At 45.7% G+C, this 19,661-nt stretch overlaps 1 protein-coding gene across 50 annotated transcripts in view; it reads right to left on the bottom strand.

Moving 5' to 3' along the window:
- The window catches only part of LOC139232545 (heat shock protein DDB_G0288861-like), a 990,854-nt gene that overhangs the window by 729,310 nt on the left and 241,883 nt on the right, over positions 1–19,661 (bottom strand). For 47 of the 50 annotated variants that reach the window (XM_070862910.1, XM_070862948.1, XM_070862943.1 and 44 more), the window contains 3 exons: positions 13,286–13,363; positions 11,163–11,189; positions 6,130–6,213 (listed from right to left, as the gene is read on the bottom strand). In XM_070862910.1, the coding sequence (XP_070719011.1) occupies positions 6,130–6,213; positions 11,163–11,189; positions 13,286–13,363 (189 nt within the window). The remainder of the gene's footprint in view (positions 1–6,129; positions 6,214–11,162; positions 11,190–13,285; positions 13,364–19,661) is intronic. The other 3 variants (XM_070862949.1, XM_070862960.1, XM_070862962.1) reach the window with 3 other exon arrangements.

Genomic DNA, 19,661 nt, shown 5'->3' with positions numbered 1-19,661 from the left:
GTGAATCGGAATTGCCTTTTGTACTTATACGTCTGGCTGATATACAGGACTCATTCTCCTCATGCATATATGCAAATGGCACTATTTATGTTTTAATAAGATATTACTTCCACAATACTGCTCAGTGGTATCTTGGGTTATCACAGTGGCATGTGGAAGATATGAAAAGAACAATATTTTCAAACATTTATTGTCAGTTTCTGAGGGTAATGGCCTGCAAAATTGGGGGATAATTTTAACCCCCAAGAACAGGTGGGTTGGGGACGGGTTACATTTTTGAATTTCAATTGGGAGCGCAACCTGGCTCCAACCCACCCACTTCAGGGCTTAGCGCAGGTGCATTTGGATGCCGACAAGAATCCTACACGCCGAAGTCGTGGATTTAATTATTCAGACAGACGGGTAGTTATTGGTGCATTTAACTTCAGTAGGAGGCATTAATGAGGTCTCTGCCATACGCTTTTAATTTTGCTCCAAATTTAACATGTGTAGTACAGGTTTTCCGGGCTAGGGAAACTAACCAGTGAAATACAGGCGAGATTGAGCAGCAGTTAAGGTACGTATTTAAACTTGTCATTGTCCAATCTAAATTGCAGCTGGTGTCGCGGTTCCTTCTAGAAAATGTCTGGCAGAGAGTTCTTGTGTGGATACAGCTTTTTTTAATCTTGGAGGTTTTCTACTGACAAACATGGAAACATAGAAAATAGGTGCAGGAGTAGGCCATTCGGCCCTTCGAGCCTGCACCACCATTCAATATGATCATGGCTGATCATGCAACTTCACTACCCCATTCCTGCTTTCTCTCCATACCCCTTGATCCCTTTAGCCATAAGGGCCACATCTAACTCCCTTTTGAATATATCTAATGAACTGGCCTCAACAACTTTCTGTGGTAGAGAATTCCACAGATTCACAACTCTCTGAGTGAAGAAGTTTCTCCTCATCTCGGTCCAAAATGGCTTACCCCTTATCCTTAGACTGTGACCCCTGGTTCTGGACTTCCCCAACATCAGGAACATTCTTCCTGCATCTAATCTGTCCAATCCCATCAGAGTTTTATATGTTTCTATGAGATCCCCTCTCATTCTTCTAAATTCCAGTGAATATAAGCTTAGTCGATCCAGTATTTCTTCATATGTCAGTCCTGCCATCCCGGGAATCAGTCTGATGAACCTTCGCTGCACTCCCTCAATAGCAAGAATGTCCTTCCTCAGGTTAAGAGACCAAAACTGTACACAATATTCAACGTGTGGCCTCACCAAGGCCCTGTACAACTGCAGCAAGACCTCCCTGCTCCTATACTCATACCCTCTCGCTATTAAGGCCAACATGCCATTTGCCTTTTTCACTGCCTGCTGTACCTGCATGCTAACTTTCAATGAATGATTTACCATGACACCCAGGTCTCGTTGCACCTCCCCTTTTCCTAATCTGTCACCATTCAGATAATATTCTGCCTCCCTGTTTTTGCAACCAAAGTGGATAACCTCACAGTTATCCACATTATACTGCATTTGCCTTGCATTTGCCCACTCACCTAACCTGTCCAAGTCACAAGAGCAGGATGGGAGGCATGTTGAATGTGTTTGAACAGCATGTCAGAAGAGGAAGATCATCACCATCCACAATAGTGACACCGTGGTGCTAATCAATAAATATTATATGCATACCTTTGGCGATTGACAAGTTTGTGAACTTATGCTTCCTACTGCTGCCACGTGGTGCATCGCATGTAGAGGCAGATTGCTCAGATCCCTGCCCTGACTGCTGAACTGCTTCTGGCCTACACCCTCTGGGCTTTGGAGCTCCAGGCGCCCTCCAAAGACTGCTCCAACTGCAGCTGTGCAGGGGCAGACTCGGCCATCGGGAGACAAGGCAGCCTGTCGGGTACTGGCTTGGGGGGGGGGGGAGGGCGGCGGGGGATGGTGCAATTGGTGAGAAGTGGAAGTGCATTCAGTAGAGTTCCCACTTCTATGTCCCCTTTCACCATCATCCCTCTCCTGGGCCAGCGCCACATCACTCCTACCAATCTCCTGTTGGAGATCAGCAATGCATTGTAAGACCATGGATAAGGTATGTCATCATACTTAAGGTGGCAGACAAGTTGGCATCCAAAGTCTGCATGGTCATGGTCATTCCCTGCACAGACTGATTTGAGAGCCGTGCTTGAAGCTCCATGGAGGTGGCCACTCTCTGCGTGACAGACATTCTTGCAATTCCCTGCGCCACCAATCCACTAGCGATCGAGTTGGACTTCTCCATCCCCTCCACTATTATGGATAGTGTGTGTGATACGCCTGTCAGTATCTGACTAAGTTGCTGATACACCTCTCGCATTCTCCTTCTCAACGATAGCCCTCGGGGTTCAATATCTATGTTCAGCTGAGCAGAGTTTGGAGACTCTCCACAGCTGTCCTTGCCACCAATATCAGCTCATGCTCACTTGTGAGGTGAAAACCCAACTGTCTAACTGGATCTACCGAGGTGCGAGTAGCTGTACTGTGTATGGCTGTACGTCCTGTAACAGTGCACCCTCCGAAGGAATGAGGTCCTCTGAGGAATCGTCCTTGTGGATGTTTTGAGACACTTGTTGTATGCGTGAAGGCCCTGGAAGACAAAGGGATATAATTTAGTCGTGGCAAAGTCACAATCTTGACAATCACCATACTCAGTCTTCTCATAGTTCAGTCATTGATGAAATAAAGTCACCATATGCGTGCTAGTGATATTTGTAATTCTGTCACCAGTTATCTGCGAGCTCCTTGTCTCTCCATCTCCGACTGAGAGTGACGCATCTTGAATGGGCTTATTTGTGGCGACCCACCTTGAATTCTCTCTTTCTCCCTTGCGTTTTGTGCCCTCTTCTCCTACAAGAGGCGAAAAAAACAGGTATTCACCCGATGGAGGCAGTGCGTTCAGTGAGGTGACTATGAGACAGCTGCATCACATTGTGTAAGGACTGGAATGAGTGATGAAGTTAAAGCTGGATGCTGCTGAAAGTTGAGAGGGTGTGAGGAGCGATGTGATGGAGAATGCTTAGCAAGACAGAGTGAACGGGGCAGGGGCTTAAACCACAGGATGTAGAATCAGCAAATGTACTCACTTTTACTGACCTGGTTAGGTCATTAAAATGCTTCCAACATTGTATCCAAGAACTGGGTATAAGGCTTCTGCTGCTCACCTCCTTAGCTACCTCCAATCACGCCTTCTTGGTGAGAGCCGCGGGCTTCTTCCTCTATTTCTGGGGAAAAGTATGTCCCTGATGCTCCTGACTGCACCCAGTAGTAATTCCAATGATAAGTCATTGAATCTGGGTGCTGCCCTTGCTCTATGTCCATCATCCACCCTGAACACCTCCAATATCCATTTCTGCACTGTCCAGTCATGTGGCTGCGCATCACACCCACTGCGCATCTTGGAGACGCGAAACCTGGAAGTTAAAATTAACTGGGTTGCAATCGCAGTTTCCGACCTGCTCAGTTGACTTCCAGGTTTTACTCACACAATTCCACCCCTCCCCCCGAACTCGGTAGTCGCCTTGAGATTAATATTGGGACTATGGTGTCTGTCTGGAGTAAAAATAAAACAGGGAAGGTGGCTCAACCGTGGCTAACAAGGGAAATTAGGGATAGTGTTAAATTCAAGGAAGAGGCACATAAATTGGCCAGAAAAAGCAGAAAACCTGAGGACTGGGAGAAATTTAGAATTCAGCAGAGGAGGACAAAGGGCTTAATTAGGAGGGGGAAAACAGAGTATGAGAGGAAGCTTGCTGGGCACATAAAAAGCTTCTATAAATATGTGAAGAGAAAAAGATTAGTGAAGACAAACATAGGTCCCTTGCTGTCAGAATCAGGTGAATTTATAATGGGGAACAAAGAAATGGCAGACCAATTGAACAAATACTTTGGGTCTGTCTTCACAAAGGAAGACACAAATAACCTTCCGGAAATACTAGGGGACGGAGGGTCTAGTGAGAAGGAGGAACTGAAGGAAATCCTTATTAGTCAGGAAATTGTGTTAGGGAAATTGATGGGATTGAAGGCCGATAAATCCCCAGGGCCTGATAGTCTGCATCCCAGAGTACTTAAGCAAGTGGCCCTAGAAATAGTGGATGTATTGGTGATCATTTTCCAACAGTCTATCGATTCTGGATCAGTTCCTATGGACTGGAGGGTAACTAATGTAACACCACTGTTTAAAAAAGGTGGGAGAGAGAAAACGTGTAGTTATAGACCGGTTAGCCTGACATCAGTAATGGGGAAAATGTTGGAATGAATTATTAAAGATAAAATAACAGCGCATTTGGAAAGCAGTGACAGGATCGGTCCAAGTCAGCATGGATTTATGAAAGGGAAATCATGCTTGACAATTCTTCTAGAATTTTTTGGAGGATGTAACTAGTAGAGTGGATAAAGGAGAACAAGTGGATGTGGTGTATTTGGACTTTCAAAAGGCTTTTGACAAGGTCCCACACAAGAGATTGGTGTGCAAAATTAAAGCACATGGTATTGGGGGTAATGTACTGACATGGATAGAGAACTGGTTGCCAGACAGGAAGCAGAGAGTCGGGATAAATGGGTCCTTTTCAGAATGGCAGGAAGTGACTAGTGGGGTGCCGCAGGGCTCAGTGCTGGGACCCCAGCTATTTACAATATACATCAATGATTTAGACGAAGGAATTGAGTGTAATATCTCCAAGTTTACAGATGACACTCAGCTAGGTGGTGGTGTGAGCTGTGAGGAGGATGCTAAGAGGCTGCAGGGTGACTTGGACAGGTTAGGTGAGTGGGCAAATGCATAGCAGATGCAATATAACGTGGATAAATGTGAAGTTATCCACTTTGGTGGCAAAAACATGAAGGCAGAATATTATCTGAATGGCGGCAGATTAGGAAAAGGGGAGGTGCAATGAGACCTGGGTGTCATGGTACATCAGTCATTGAAAGTTGGCATGAAGGTACAGCAGGCAGTGAAGAAGGCAAATGGCATGTTGGCCTTCATAGCTAGGGGATTTGAGTATACGAGCAGGGAGGTCTTACTGCAGTTGTACAGGGCCTTGGTGAGGCCTCACCTTGAATATTGTGTTCAGTTTTGGTCTCTTAATCTGAGGAAGGACATTCTTGCTATTGAGGGAGTGCAGTGAAGGTTCACCACACTGATTCCTGGGTTGGCAGGACCGACCTATGAGGAGAGACTGGATCGGCTGGGCCTGTATTCTCTGGAGTTTAGAAGAATGAGAGAGGATCTCATAAAAACATATAAAATTCTGATGGGACTGGACAGGTTAGATGCAGGAAGAATGTTCCCGATGTTGGGGAAGTCCAGAACCGGGGTCACAATCTAAGGATAAGGGGTAAGTCATTTTTGACCGAGATGAGGAGAAACTTCTTCACTCAGAGAATTGTGAACCTGTGGAATTCTCCACTGCAGAGAGTTGTTGATGCCAGTTCGTTATATATATTGAAGAGGGAGTTGGATATGGCCATTGCGGCTAAAGGGATCAAAGGGTATGGAGAGAAAGCAGGAAAGGGGTACTGAGGGAATGATCAGCCATGACCTTATTGAATGGTGGTGCGGGCTCGAAGGACTGAATGGCCTGCTCCTGCACCTATTTTCTATTTTATGTTCAGAATAACTCCACAAGACTGTATGCTGTAAGCTCAAACTGTTGTGACCTTGGTCTCTTTAATGTAACTCCAGAGAGAGTAAGCAGCATGGTAGACTGCCTTTTATACCTGCTTGCCCAGGGTGTGCAGGTGGCCCTTGGGTCTCCCACAGGTGTGCCCCCTGGTGGCAAGTCTTACACATTGGTAAAGTTTACATACATAACAGTGTCTGAATTGAATAAATCATACCCTGATTGTACAAACACATAAAATGAAATGTATACATTTTATAATGTAATAAAACACATCTTATTCCATAAATATACACATTATATGAACACATTACATGATGTGAACAAACATATTAACTATTCCTTTGGTAACTCACTCAGCTTAACTCTCTGCAAAGCCTCAAAACAATTCAGCCAAGGTTAATTAGATGCAGTTTCATTAAATGAAATCACAGCATTGCAAACAGATTAAGAGTGCCTGAATGACTCATGGTCATCTCCATCCCACTTACACTGATGTCGAAACATCCATGTTGCAAATTACGTTGTTTCTCTGTGCATTGTTCACTTCATCACGCCACAGCAGAATGGAAGACCTAGGTTCAATGCAGGATGCAGCAAAAGATGGAAAAGAAGAAAGACATGTATTTTGTGGATCATAAGCCTATTTAGTGTGACTTAGCTCTACTTCTCCTTGACCTCGTCCATCTGGAATTGACATTTGGCCAACTCTCCACAATATATCCTGTCTCTGCCCAGTGCTATCTTTGCTATCAACCGTGGTGGTTGATGTAAAGAGAGACTTTAATGCTCAAAATGAAAGAAAGCTGCAGGAAGAAAAATACAAGGTAGAGATGAGGCAGAAAATCTTAAGGGAAGATATTTGAGGAGAAGTAGATAGAAAACACATTTTTAAAGAAAGAGACAGGGAGATATGATGGCAGAGTGAAAGTCAAAGACATTTAGGAGATAATGAGATTCAATGGGAGAGAAGGAATTGACACACAAGGCTAAAACAAAAGGGAAAGAGAGAGGTGGCCGGATAACATCATGGAGAGATGAGATGGTGGAAAAAATTAGAAACATAAGCAACAATATCAGAGATATGGTGGTCAGTGAGAGAGGTAGAGAAATTATGATAATAGATCTGGGCAGAAACAAATTGGTGGAAGACATCACAAGGATGGGCAGAGAAAAATTGGGTGAAGAAAGAGAGATCAGGGGCAGACAGATAGCTGTATCGTAGAAGACAAAATGATAGAACCAACGAATCAAGAGATGCTCAAAGAGATTGGGGAAGAGACAGACAGATCAGAGCAGAGATAAAAGCAAGGGAGACAGATATGTTGGAGAGACAAAATGAGAAACACAAATAGGCTTTGGAGGCAGAGGATTCACTGTAATAAGTAAACATAATGGGGGATCTACTAATATTATCGCTATACAAGAATGATAAACTTTGACTGTTGCAAAATGATCTATGCTGCACAGAACTACCCCTACTACTCTCACCAGCGTTTGTCCCTGGAAGGTTGGTGGCACCAGTGCAGTTCTACTCCCAGTCTCAGCTCTAAGAATGTCTCTGCCTAACAAAGTTCCTTGACTTTGCTACTTCACAGGTGTTAGACAAAAGGAAATTGACCCTGCACCATTCTTGCTTTAACTCAAGTCTTCAATAGCTCTGCTCACTGGCTCCATTTTGTATTCCCCAATGACTGCCAGCTCCCTTCACTACACTGTAGGAGTAGAAAGAAGAATTTGGGAGGTGACCAGTCAAAGAGGCTTTCGAAGGTGGAAGGCATGAGGTAGGGCAGAGATATTTGGGAAGAGAATTCTGGAGCATGGAGATGAGACAGCTGATAGCTCGCCTCCAATGGTACAGTGAGTGCTGTGTTGGCAGAGTGGAGTGAAAGATCCCATGGCACAGTTTAAAAAATACTCCCAGTGCCTTTCCCAACATCCTCCCTCAATCATCCGATAAGGAGGATTGCAAATGATGTTGGACTGGATGTTGAGGACATTTTAAAAACATATTGGGGTCGAAATTGCCCCTTTTCTTAAGGCCTGTTACTGCCGGAATTCGGCAGCCACGCTGTGCAGTGGAATGGCCACCATTTTGAAAATTGCCCTCCTGCGGTATCCTGGTGGTGACCCGCTCCTCCCACTTTCGCCCCGCAGCTTGATCCATCCTAAGTGCGTCATCAGAGCATGCACCGCCGATGTTCTCCGGCCGAACGCGAAATTCCGCCGAGAAAATGTTACTGTCAGTGCCAACTACAGCTTTTTCTGTCGGTGCACTGTGCTTACAGTGTGTTAAAATGGAGGTGTGGCTGCCATTAATGGGGAGGGTGCACTGCCGAGGCTGCCATCTAACTTTTTTTTGTCGGCCGACTGCTAGGTCGGGCCGATAATTATGCCGGGCCACCAACAGGCAGTCTAGCACCCCCTCTTGGGTGCCAGGCCATGGCCTGGTCAAAACCCTCCCTGGTGGCCCAGTGGACGTAACTCAAAGAATCGAAGAGCTTGTGGCCCTTCCCTTTAAGTGAAGGGGAGAGACGAAGGGGCGCGCCAGCGTGAGAACGTCATCAGCGCTATGCTGATGACTGACAGTGGCGGCCACTACACACGCCCCCAACTTCCGCCCGTCTAGTGTGCAAACTTCTGCTCTCCGCTACACTTCCGCCCTCATTATGACCAACTTCCGGGCCACTCGAAAAACAAAAACCAAAGAGCGGATCTACCATGACGGTGCAAACAGCTCAAACACGGTAAGTGCGCTGTGTTTCTGGCAGGGGGCAAATTCGGCCCCATTAACTGTTTTTTCATTTGTTCCTGGGATGTGGGCATCGCTGGCAAAGCCAGCATTAATTGCCCAGCCCAAATTGCCCTTGAGAGGATGATGGTGAGCCACCTTCTTAAACTGCTGCAGTCCCTCTGGTGAAGGTACTCCCATAGTGCTGTTAGAGAGGAAGTTTCAGGATTTTGATCCAGCGATGATTAAGTAATGGCAATAGATTTCCAAGTCAGGATGATGTGTAACTTGGAGGGGAACGTGCAGATGATGGTGCTCCCAAGCGTCTGCTGCCCTTGTCCTTCTAGGTGATAGAGGTTGTGGATTTGGGAGGTGCTGCCGAAGAAGCCTTGGCAAGTTGTTGCAGTTCATCTTGTAGATGGTACACAGTGCACATTGGTACTGGAGGGAGTGAATGTTTAAGGTGGTGAATGGGTAGCCAATCAAGGGAGCTGCTTTGTCCTGGGTGGTGTCAAGCTTTTTGAGTGTTGTTGGAGCTGCACTCATCCAGGCAAGTGGAGAGTATTCCATCGCACTCCTGACTTGTGCCTTGTGGATGATGGAAAGGCTTTGGAGAGTCAGGAGGAGAGACACTTGCTGCAGACTACCCGGCCTCTGACCACCTCTTGAAGCCACAGTATTTATGTGGCTGGTCCAGTTAAGTTTCTGGTCAAAGGGGACCCCCAGGATCTAGATGGTGGGAGACTTGGCGATGGTAATTCCCCTAAATGTCAAGGGGCTCTCGCTTATTGGAGATAGTTATTGCCTGGCACTTGTGTGGCGTGAATATTACTTGCCATTTATCAGCCCAAGCCTGAACGTCATCCAGGTCTTGCTGCATGCGGGCATGGACTGCTTCATGATCTGAGGAGTTGCGAATGGAACTGAACACTGTGGAATCATCAGCAAGCATCCCCACTTCTGACCTTATGATGGAGGGAAGGTCATTGATGAAGCAGCTGAAGATGGTTGGGCTGAGAACAGTGCCCTGCGGAACTCCTGCAGTGATGTCCTGGGGCTGGGATGATTGACCTCCAACACCACAACCATCTTTCTTTGTGCTAGGTATGACTTCAGTAGAGAGTTTCCTTTGATTCCAATTGACTTCAATTTTACTAAGGCTCCTCAGTCAAATACTGCGTTGATGTCAAGGGCAGTCACTCTCACCTCACTTCTGGAATTCAGCTCTTTTGTCCATGTTTGGATCAAGACTCTAATGAGGTCTGGAGTCGAGTGATCCTGGCAGAACCCAAACTGAACATCAGTGAGCCTTGGTGAGTAAATTCCGCTTGATCGTATTGCCGACGACACCTTTATCACTTTTCTGATGATTGAGAGTTGACTGATGGAATGGTAATTGGCTGGATTGGATTTGCCCTGCTTTTTGTGGACAGGACAGATGGGTAGATGCCAGTGTTGTAGCTATACTGGAACAGCTTGGCTAGAGGCGCGGCTAGTTCTGAAACACACGTCTTCAGCATGACAGCCAGGACGTTGTCAGGGCCCATAGCCTTTGCTGGATCCAGTGTGTTCGGCCATCTCTTGATATCACGTGGAGTGAATCGAATTGGCTGAATACTGGCTTCAATGATGTTGGGGACCTCAGGGGGAGGCCAATATGGATTACCCATTCGGCACGTTTGGCTGAAGATAGTTGCAAACGCTTCAGCCTTGTCTTTTGCACTCGTGTGCTCGGCTCCGCCATCATTGCGGATGGGGATATTTATGGAGCCTCGCCTCCTGTTTGTTGTTTAATTGCCTACCACCATTCATGACTGGATGTAACAGGACTGAAGAGCTTTGATCTGATTTGCTGATTGTGGAACCGTTTAGCTCTGTCTATAGCATGCTGATTTTGCTGTTTAGCATGCATGTAGTCCTCATCGTATTACTGTTTGTGGGACACTGTTGGCACAGAATGGCTGTCATGTTTAACAATATTAAAAAAGTACTATGGGAGGTTTTGATGTAATAAGCCATGATATTCATATAGCCCTTGACTTTCCTTTCATAATCCACATATAAACAATGCGGATTCCCTCTTTCTGCATTGGAGTTTTACTTAGAATGTGTTAGATAAATCGTGAAAAGAAAGATTTGCATTTATATAGCACCTTTCATGAATTCAGGATGTCCCAAAGCGTTTTACAGTCAATGAAGTACTTTTTGAACAGTGCTTAGTAAACATTTCAAGGACACCCTCAAAACCTCCTTGATAAAGTGCAACATCCCCACCAGCATCTGGGAATCCCTGGCCCAAGACCGCCTAAAGTGGAGGAAGAGCATCCGGGAGGGCGTTGAGCACCTCGAGTCTCGTCGCCAAGAGCATATAGAAATCAAGCGCAGATAGCAGAAGGAGCATGCGGCAAACCAGACTCCCCACCCACCCTTTCCTTCAGCCACTGTCTGTCCCACCTGCTAGAGACTAATTCCCGCACTGGACTGTACAATCACCCAAGAACTCACTTTTAGAGTGGAAGCAAATCTTCCTCAATTTCGAGGGACTGCCTATGATGATGACTTTTTGAAGTGTAATGTAGGAAATGTGTCAGCCAAGTTGCGCATGACAAGCTCCCACAAACGGCAATGTGATAATGACCAGATAATCTGTTGATTGAGGGATTAATATTGGCTAGGACACTGGAGACAACTCCCCTGTTCTTCTTCAAAATAGTGACATGAGATCGTTTACATCCACCTTAATGACACATCCAAAAGACGTAACTACTTTCTTTCTTTCTAAATAGTACTTACATAATCGAAGACGGATCTTCACACTCCCTGGATTAAAAAAATGAGAAACATTTATCAGAAATCTACCTTATTAGAATTTTCATATGCTGTTGATTTTTAAGGTATGTTGGTACCAGTGTGCCTTCTGGTAGCAGGTTGGCATTGGAATCAATTTGAATCATCACTCATTTTACTGCTGAGGCAGATGCTTTGGATGACACCATTAGTGGAGGTTATGCATTCACCTGGATACTGGATGAAGCCAGAACACTATGGTAATGTAAAATTAAACGATTGTTCAATCCACTGTGGTAAACCAATCTTCTAAGTAATCAGTCTGTCGCTGATGGCAGAAATTTAGCTAATTATAAAACTGCAGCTGGACGTGGAAAAGATTCCTTGGAAATATCATTCAAACTGAGTCTTTCTAGGATCTTTTCACACTACTTGATGTATCATTATTTTGTTGTTGTTGTTGTTGAGAAACTAAGTTGAAGCGCTAGAGGCCGCATTTCAGAACATCACCAAGGTTGGAAAGAGAATGTAAGTAAGTTTCTGCAAGGGTTCTCCCGCTCATCTGCTATAAGTTTGGCAGAGCAGCTGCAGAAACACCGGGAAAATGGCGTGAATGTAATTTTTCCAGTGCTTCCAGTTCTATTTGGCTGAAGTTCTGGCAGACGTACAGGAACGCCCCTGTAGTAATTCACCCCCAGTGACATAAGGTGCAACAGCCTAGCAAGCCTGTAATATGCAATGTCACAATGTCACATTGGATGATTAAAACTACCTCTTCTCACTGCAGGAGCCATCTAATGCTGAGTTAAACACATTTGGAAAGTGCAACATGGCATTAACATTGTTGGAACAAACACTAACACCACATCTGCTCTTTTAATCATGGCACTTCGATGCCCTAAAATTTATACCCATTTTCAAAATAGAATACTTTTTTCTTTGCAGCATAATATGGATTATCACATGATTGAAGTGGATGAAAGTCTCATGGCTCTTCCCTGTACTATCTTTAGAATTTGAATGGTTCCTTTGTGTTTTGATGACTAGAACTGTACACAGTACTCATTGTGTGAACGCATGACATCCACCGACTTATATTCCACTATTTGGCTAGATGATACGGCATTCTATTTGCTTTGTTGACTGCTGCTTTGTAATAATTGGACATTGTGAGACCCAAGTCTACCAATACCCCTACGCCCTTTTAACTTTAGCCTTAACTATTTTGACAACATTCATGCAGTACACTGTCCATTTTTCATCCTATGTGTAATACTTTAATGTTGTCTATTTTACATTTTATCTACCACTTTCTGCCACTTACATATTTTATCTAACTCATTCTGTAGGTCCCTGACTTCCTACTCAGGTTGACAACTTCTACGAGTTTGATGATCTTGTACTAAGCTTTGGAATCTAAGTCATAATTAAAAATAGGAGTGATAACACTGATCTATGGACCACTCTATTCAGCACTTTGTCACACCCTGACATTATTCTCATATCAAGTATTCGTTACTTCTTCTATGAAGTAATTATTCATTAGGGTGTTATTTATTAGATTCTAACATAATTTATTAGGTTACTATCATACAGCATCCCTAAGTGCGAGACTCATGAGTCTGTAGTTTCCTGGTTTTGTTTTGCCACCTTTTTAAAAGTGAATACTGTGCTAGCCTGCTTCCAGTCGAGCGACATCTCTAATTGTTTCCAGAGCACGCCTACAAAATGTTCTCAACAATGCTACGAATGTCTTAAAAAGCATTGTTTCTGTGATGCCAGCCTCAAAGTAACTTAGATTGTCAAAGTAAAATTTTCAAAATAGTTTTCGTCATGCTCCATTGGGGAAACCATCAAACAATATATAATTAAATGAATACATGTTACCCGAATTATACATGCACCACACAGAAATGACTGCACTTTATACTGCAGTAAAATGATCAGATTAGCCATTTTGGCATTATATGATCAGATTAGCCATTTTGGGAATTCTTTGTTGACTCAATTAGCCTATTTACTTACAAAGCCTTGACACAACTGAGCCATGGCCCAATCGGATGCAGATTTATATTTTGAACTTCCCAAAAAATTGAATACATGGTCACGTCTTTGTTATTTACACTAACCTGGAATCATTTAAGTTGCCAGGTTCATCATATGCCTCTACATAGTTTGTTTCATTACGCCTATTTCGAGCAGGAGACCTATATTCCGAAGCAGAATGAAACAATAGAAGAATATATAGAAAATAATTTTTTTTTTTTCATTACAAACCCATTAAGTTTGACTGTTTTAGGAATCAGTTTTTATGATATCTGAGGTACCTTAGGAGTCTGAAGCCATTTTCTGGAAACCTACTCGGTCCAAAAATCTCCACCCACAAACCTAGACTGCTCCACAGGAATGATTAAATAGGACCACGGTCACAATCTAACAAGGAATCTCTTCCTTTTGACAGGTCTCCACACGTGCCAACAACCCAGTTCAGCGAAATCCTATGAACACTGAATGCTGGAAATATCTCTAGTTCGTATGAACCTGAAGGATGCCAACAAGGTAGACTGACCCCCAACACAATGGGCCTGAATTTGCGGTTGGACGCTTCCCGTGGGGAAATGTCTCCGATCCGCAAATAAAATCCGCACCTACCTTCTGCCTCAGGATCCACGGAGACTTGTGCTTCTGGGCTCTATGCGTGGACATGTGTAGAGGCCCATGCACCCCAGGGGCGCAGGCAGTTTGCAAGCACCCCTGGGATCACGTGCGCCAGCCCAACCAATAAAATAAGGTGAAATCCTCAATCATGCATAGAATCATAGAAATTTAGGACAGAAAAAGGCTATTTTGGCCCATTGTGTCTGCCCTGGCCGACCAAGAGCTATCCAGCTTAATCCCACTTTCCAGCTCCTGGTTCATAGCCCTGTAGGTTGCGGCACTTTAAGTGCACATCCAAGTATTTTTAAAATGTGGTGAGGGCTTCTGCCTCTACCACCCTTTCATGCAGTGAGTTCCAGACCTCCACCACCCTCCGGGGAAAGACATTCCCCTCATATATCCTCTATACCTCCCCTCAATTACTTTAAATCTATGCCCCCTGGTTGTTGACCCCTCTACCAAGGGAAACAGATCCTTTCTATCCACTCTATCCAGGCCCCTCATAATTTTATACACCTCGATCAGTCTCTCCTCAGCCTTCTATGTTCCAAAGAAAACAGACCCAGCATCTCCAATCTTCCTCATAGCCAAAATTCTCCAGTCCAGGCAACATTCTTGTAAATCTCCTCTGCACCCTTTCCAGTGCAATCACATCTTTCCTGTAATGTGGTGACCAGAACTGCACACAGTACTCCAGCTGTGGCCTAACCAGTGTTTTATACAGTTGAAGCATAACGTCCTTGCTCTTGTATTCCATGCCTCGACTAATAAAGGCAAGTATACCATATGCCTTCTTAACCACCTTATCTACCTGGCCTGCTACCGTCAGGGATCTGTGGACCTGCACTCTAAGCCCTTTGTTCCTCTACACTTTTCATTGTTGTACAATTTAATGTGTATTCCCTTGCCTTGTTAGACCTCCCCAAATGCATTACCTCACACTTATCCGGATTTAATTCCATTTGCCACTCTACTGCACACCTAAGAAGTACATTGATATCTTCCTGCAGTCCGCAGCTTTCTTCTTTATTATCAACCACACAGTCTATTTTAGTATCGTCTGCAAACTTCTTAATCATACACACAACATTCAAGTCCAAGTCATTGATATATACCACAAAAAGCAAGGGACACAGCACAGACCCCTGCGGAACCCCACTGGATACAGCCTTCCAGTCACAAAAGCATCCATCAACCATTACTCTTTGCTTCCTGCCTCTGAGCCAATTTTGGATCCAACTTGCCACTTTGCCCTGGACCCCAAGGGCTTTTACTTTTGTGCTCAGTTTGCCATGTGGGACCTTATTAAAAGCTTTGCTAAAATCCATATACACATCATATGCACTGCCCTCATAGACCCTCCTGGTTACCTCCTCGAAAAATTCAATCAAGTTAGTCAGACACAATCTTCCCTTAACAAATCCGTGCTGACTGTTCTTGATTAATATGTCCGTACGTATGGAATCCCCATGAGCATGAATGGGGATCACAAAAAAAACTACATTTACATGCCAAATAAAATAAACTACATATTTAAAATGAATTAAAATATCATTCAATCATACACTTAAAACAACATTTTAACATTTTGAAAAATAAATGTAAATGTTTTAAAGTGGCTAAAAATAACCTCAACTTATTTTATAGGTGTTTTAATGTTTAAATAATCAAAAAATATATATTTTTATATTCATTTAAAATGTTACACTGGTAGAAGCAAGCCATATGCCTGCTTTTACCAGGCGTATGAATTTCACGGGCATTCGCTGGGTGGTAGTTGGGCAAATAGTGAATGTCCATTTCCCGGAGATGGCTGCAATCTGTCAAGATTCTTGCAGATCAGGAATTCCGGGTTTTCTCACATGCGCTTCGTGCGCGAAAACCCGGAACTTGCGGAGCTCTTAAGGACACATATGCACCACGTACACACCCGTAGGCACCAGAAAATATGGGCCATTGGTTCTAAACTCACTCCTAGCTGTACCAAAAGCTTCAATGTGTGACTGTATTCATCTGTAGGTACTGTGTCACAAAACTGGACAACAACTTCACAAAATGTATGTAAGGATTTTCTGAATGAAAAAGTGTAAAAAATATACTCTGAGGTACTCATAAATAAAATATGTTCGACTGACACACCTAAAATCAGGCACATTTACAGTAACAAAATTGTGAAATACGATGCTTATACAATCAGACTATTATCCAGCAATCTATCAACAAATCTCACATTTTTGAGTATGGCGGGTTTGCATTTTCATTGTATGGGGATCTCATATTTTTGGAATAAGGGAGGGTCGGTCTCACATTTTTGTGTATGACAATTTTGCATTCTGACTGACTCAAAAGCATATTTATCATATGCAACCCACTCACTGGTTGTGGTACATAAATCTCCTAAAAGTTGGACACACTTGGCTTACAACATGCTGGAAAAAAAACAATATGGCGATTAATCCGCACAGAGTGACTATGTGCTGAAGGAAACTACTAAATGTGCGGAGGAAATTCTGAAGTGAAAAGCATTGTGAATGCAAATACAAGAATGTTTTTGAAATGACTTTCGGCATTGGAGAATGAACAGCACTCGTGGTAAAGAAACATCAGCACTCTATTTTTCCTGTTAAGAGCTCAATGTTCATTAGCTAGAGTTACCAAACGTTTTGGGGTTAGAAATTGCGTAGCATTGCATTTGGGGCGATAACTTTTGCGGGAGCGTTGCACAATGTTCTGTGCAGCGCTGCTGTCTTTGGAGGCTCCTTTCTCACTTAAAGGGAGGGGCTAATGCTGAGCTGACTTGAGTTTTCCTGCTGTTTGTGTTGGGCCACGGCACCTGCGCTATGTCCAGGGCTGAGCAATCATGGAGATCCAAAAAAAGCAAAATGTACCACACTGGGGAGAAAAATAAATTTTTTCCTACCTGACCACTACTGCTTTTAATTAGTGGTCCCCGAGCAGTCAGCCGAGGTGACAATGCCTCCTGCAACTGCCATTGTTGCTGCCCGGCGATGCTGCAGGGGGCGGGAGCGAATATTGCATGTGAGCCACCAATGGAGAGAGCGAGAGCGGAGAGCACCAGTTCCAACTGTCGCACGATGGGAGAGTGGAGAGCACCAGTTCCAACTGTCACAGGACGGGAAAGTGGAGAGCACCAGTTCCAACTGTCGCACGACGGGAGAGTGGAGAGCACCAGTTCCAACTGTCACAGGAGAGAGAGTGGAGAGCACCAGTTCAAACTGTCACAGGACAGAGAGTGGAGAGCACCAGTTCCAACTGTCACAGGACGGGAGAGTGGAGAGCACCAGTTCCAACTGTCACAGGACGGGAGAGTGGAGAGCACCAGTTCCAACTGTCACAGGACGGGAGAGTGGAGAGCACCAGTTCCAACTGTCGCACGACGGGAGAGTGGAGAGCACCAGTTCCAACTGTCGCACGACGGGAGAGTGGAGAGCACCAGTTCCAACTGTCACAGGACGGGAGAGTGGAGAGCACCAGTTCCAACTGTCACAGGACGGGAGAGTGGAGAGCACCAGTTCCAACTGTCACAGGACGGGAGAGTGGAGAACACCAGTTCCAACTGTCACAGAACGGGAGAGTGGAGAGCACCAGTTCCAACTGTCACAGAACGGGAGAGTGGAGAGCACCAGTTCCAACTGTCACAGGACGGGAGAGTGGAGAGCACCAGTTCCAACTGTCACAGGACAGAGAGTGGAGAGCACCAGTTCCAACTGTCACAGGACAGGAGAGTGGAGAGCACCAGTTCCAACTGTCACAGGACGGGAGAGTGGAGAGCACCAGTTCCAACTGTCACAGGATGGGAGAGTGGAGAGCACCAGTTCCAACTGTCACAGAACGGGAGAATGGAGAGCACCAGTTCCAACTGTCGCACGACGGGAGAGTGGAGAGCACCATTTCCAACCGTCGCACGACGGGAGAGTGGAGAGCACCAGTTCCAACCGTCGCACGACGGGAGAGTGGAGAGCACCAGTTCCAACTGTCACAGGACAGGAGAGTGGAGAGCACCAGTTCCAACTGTCACAGGACGGGAGAGTGGAGAGCACCAGTTCCAACTGTCACAGAACGGGAGAGTGGAGAGCACCAGTTCCAACTGTCACAGGACAGAGAGTGGAGAGCACCAGTTCCAACTGTCACAGGATAGGAGAGTGGAGAGCACCAGTTCCAACTGTCACAGGACGGGAGAGTGGAGAGCACCAGTTCCAACTGTCATACGACGGGAGAGTGGAGAGCACCAGTTCCAACTGTCACAGAACGGGAGAGTGGAGAGCACCAGTTCAAACTGTCACAGGACAGGAGAGTGGAGAAGCACCAGTTCCAACTGTCACAGGACGGGAGAGTGGAGAGCACCAGTTCCAACTGTCACAGGACAGAGAGTGGAGAGCACCAGTTCCAACTGTCACAGAACGGGAGAGTGGAGAGCACCAGTTCCAACTGTCACAGGACGGGAGAGTGGAGAGCACCAGTTCAAACTGTCACAGGACAGAGAGTGGAGAGCACCAGTTCCAACTGTCGCAGGACAGAGAGTGGAGAGCACCAGTTCCAACTGTCACAGGATGGGAGAGTGGAGAGCACCAGTTCCAACTGTCACAGGACGGGAGAGTGGAGAGCACCAGTTCCAACTGTCACAGGATGGGAGAGTGGAGAGCACCAGTTCCAACTGTCACAGGATGGGAGAGTGGAGAGCACCAGTTCCAACTGTCACAGGATGGGAGAGTGGAGAGCACCAGTTCCAACTGTCACAGGATGGGAGAGTGGAGAGCACCAGTTCCAACTGTCGCAGGACAGAGAGTGGAGAGCACCAGTTCCAACTGTCGCAGGAGAGAGAGTGGAGAGCACCAGTTCCAACTGTTGCAGGACAGAGAGTGGAGAGCACCAGTTCCAACTGTCACAGGACGGGAGAGTGGAGAGCACCAGTTCGAACTGTCACAGGACAGGAGAGTGGAGAGCACCAGTTCCAACTGTCACAGGACAGGAGAGTGGAGAGCACCAGTTCCAACTGTCACAGGACATGAGAGTGGAGAGCACCAGTTCCAACTGCCACAGGAGAGAGAATGGAGAGCACTAGTTCCAACTGTCACAGGACAGAGAGTGGAGAGCACCAGTTCCAACTGTCACAGGACGGGAGAGTGGAGAGCACCAATTCCAACTGTCACAGGACGGGAGAGTGGAGAGCACCAATTCCAACTGTCACAGGATGGGAGAGTGGAGAGCATCAGTTCAAACTGTCACAGGATGGGAGAGTGGAGAGCACCAGTTCCAACTGTCGCAGGACAGAGAGTGGAAAGCACCAGTTCCAACTGTCGCAGGACGGGAGAGTGGAGAGCACCAGTTCCAACTGTCACAGGACGGGAGAGTGGAGAGCACCAGTTCCAACTGTCACAGGACGGGAGAGTGGAGAACACCAGTTCCAACTGTCACAGGACGGGAGAGTGGAGAGCACCAGTTCCAACTGTCACAGGACGGGAGAGTGGAGAGCACCAGTTCCAACTGTCACTGGAGAGAGAGTGGAGAGCACCAGTTCCAACTGTCACAGGACGGGAGAGTGGAGAGCACCAGTTCCAACTGTCACAGGACGGGAGAGTGGAGAGCACCAGTTCCAACTGTCACAGGACGGGAGAGTGGAGAGCACCAGTTCCAACTGTCGCAGGACAGAGAGTGGAGAGCACCAGTTCCAACTGTCGCAGGACGGGAGAGTGGAGAGCACCAGTTCAAACTGTCACAGGAGAGTGGAGAGCATAAGTTCCCACTGTCACAGGAGATTCCAGTCGTGCCCCGGTAACTGCCCCCAAAGGAAGTGGATTGTGGGAAATTGCACTCTGCTTCCATTGA

The sequence above is a fragment of the Pristiophorus japonicus genome, chromosome 20 (genome assembly GCF_044704955.1).
Source record: "Pristiophorus japonicus isolate sPriJap1 chromosome 20, sPriJap1.hap1, whole genome shotgun sequence".
NCBI classification, from domain to species: Eukaryota; Metazoa; Chordata; class Chondrichthyes; family Pristiophoridae; genus Pristiophorus; species Pristiophorus japonicus.
The sequence above is the reverse complement of the archived record's forward strand: the minus strand, read 5'-3'. Positions and strand labels throughout refer to the sequence as shown.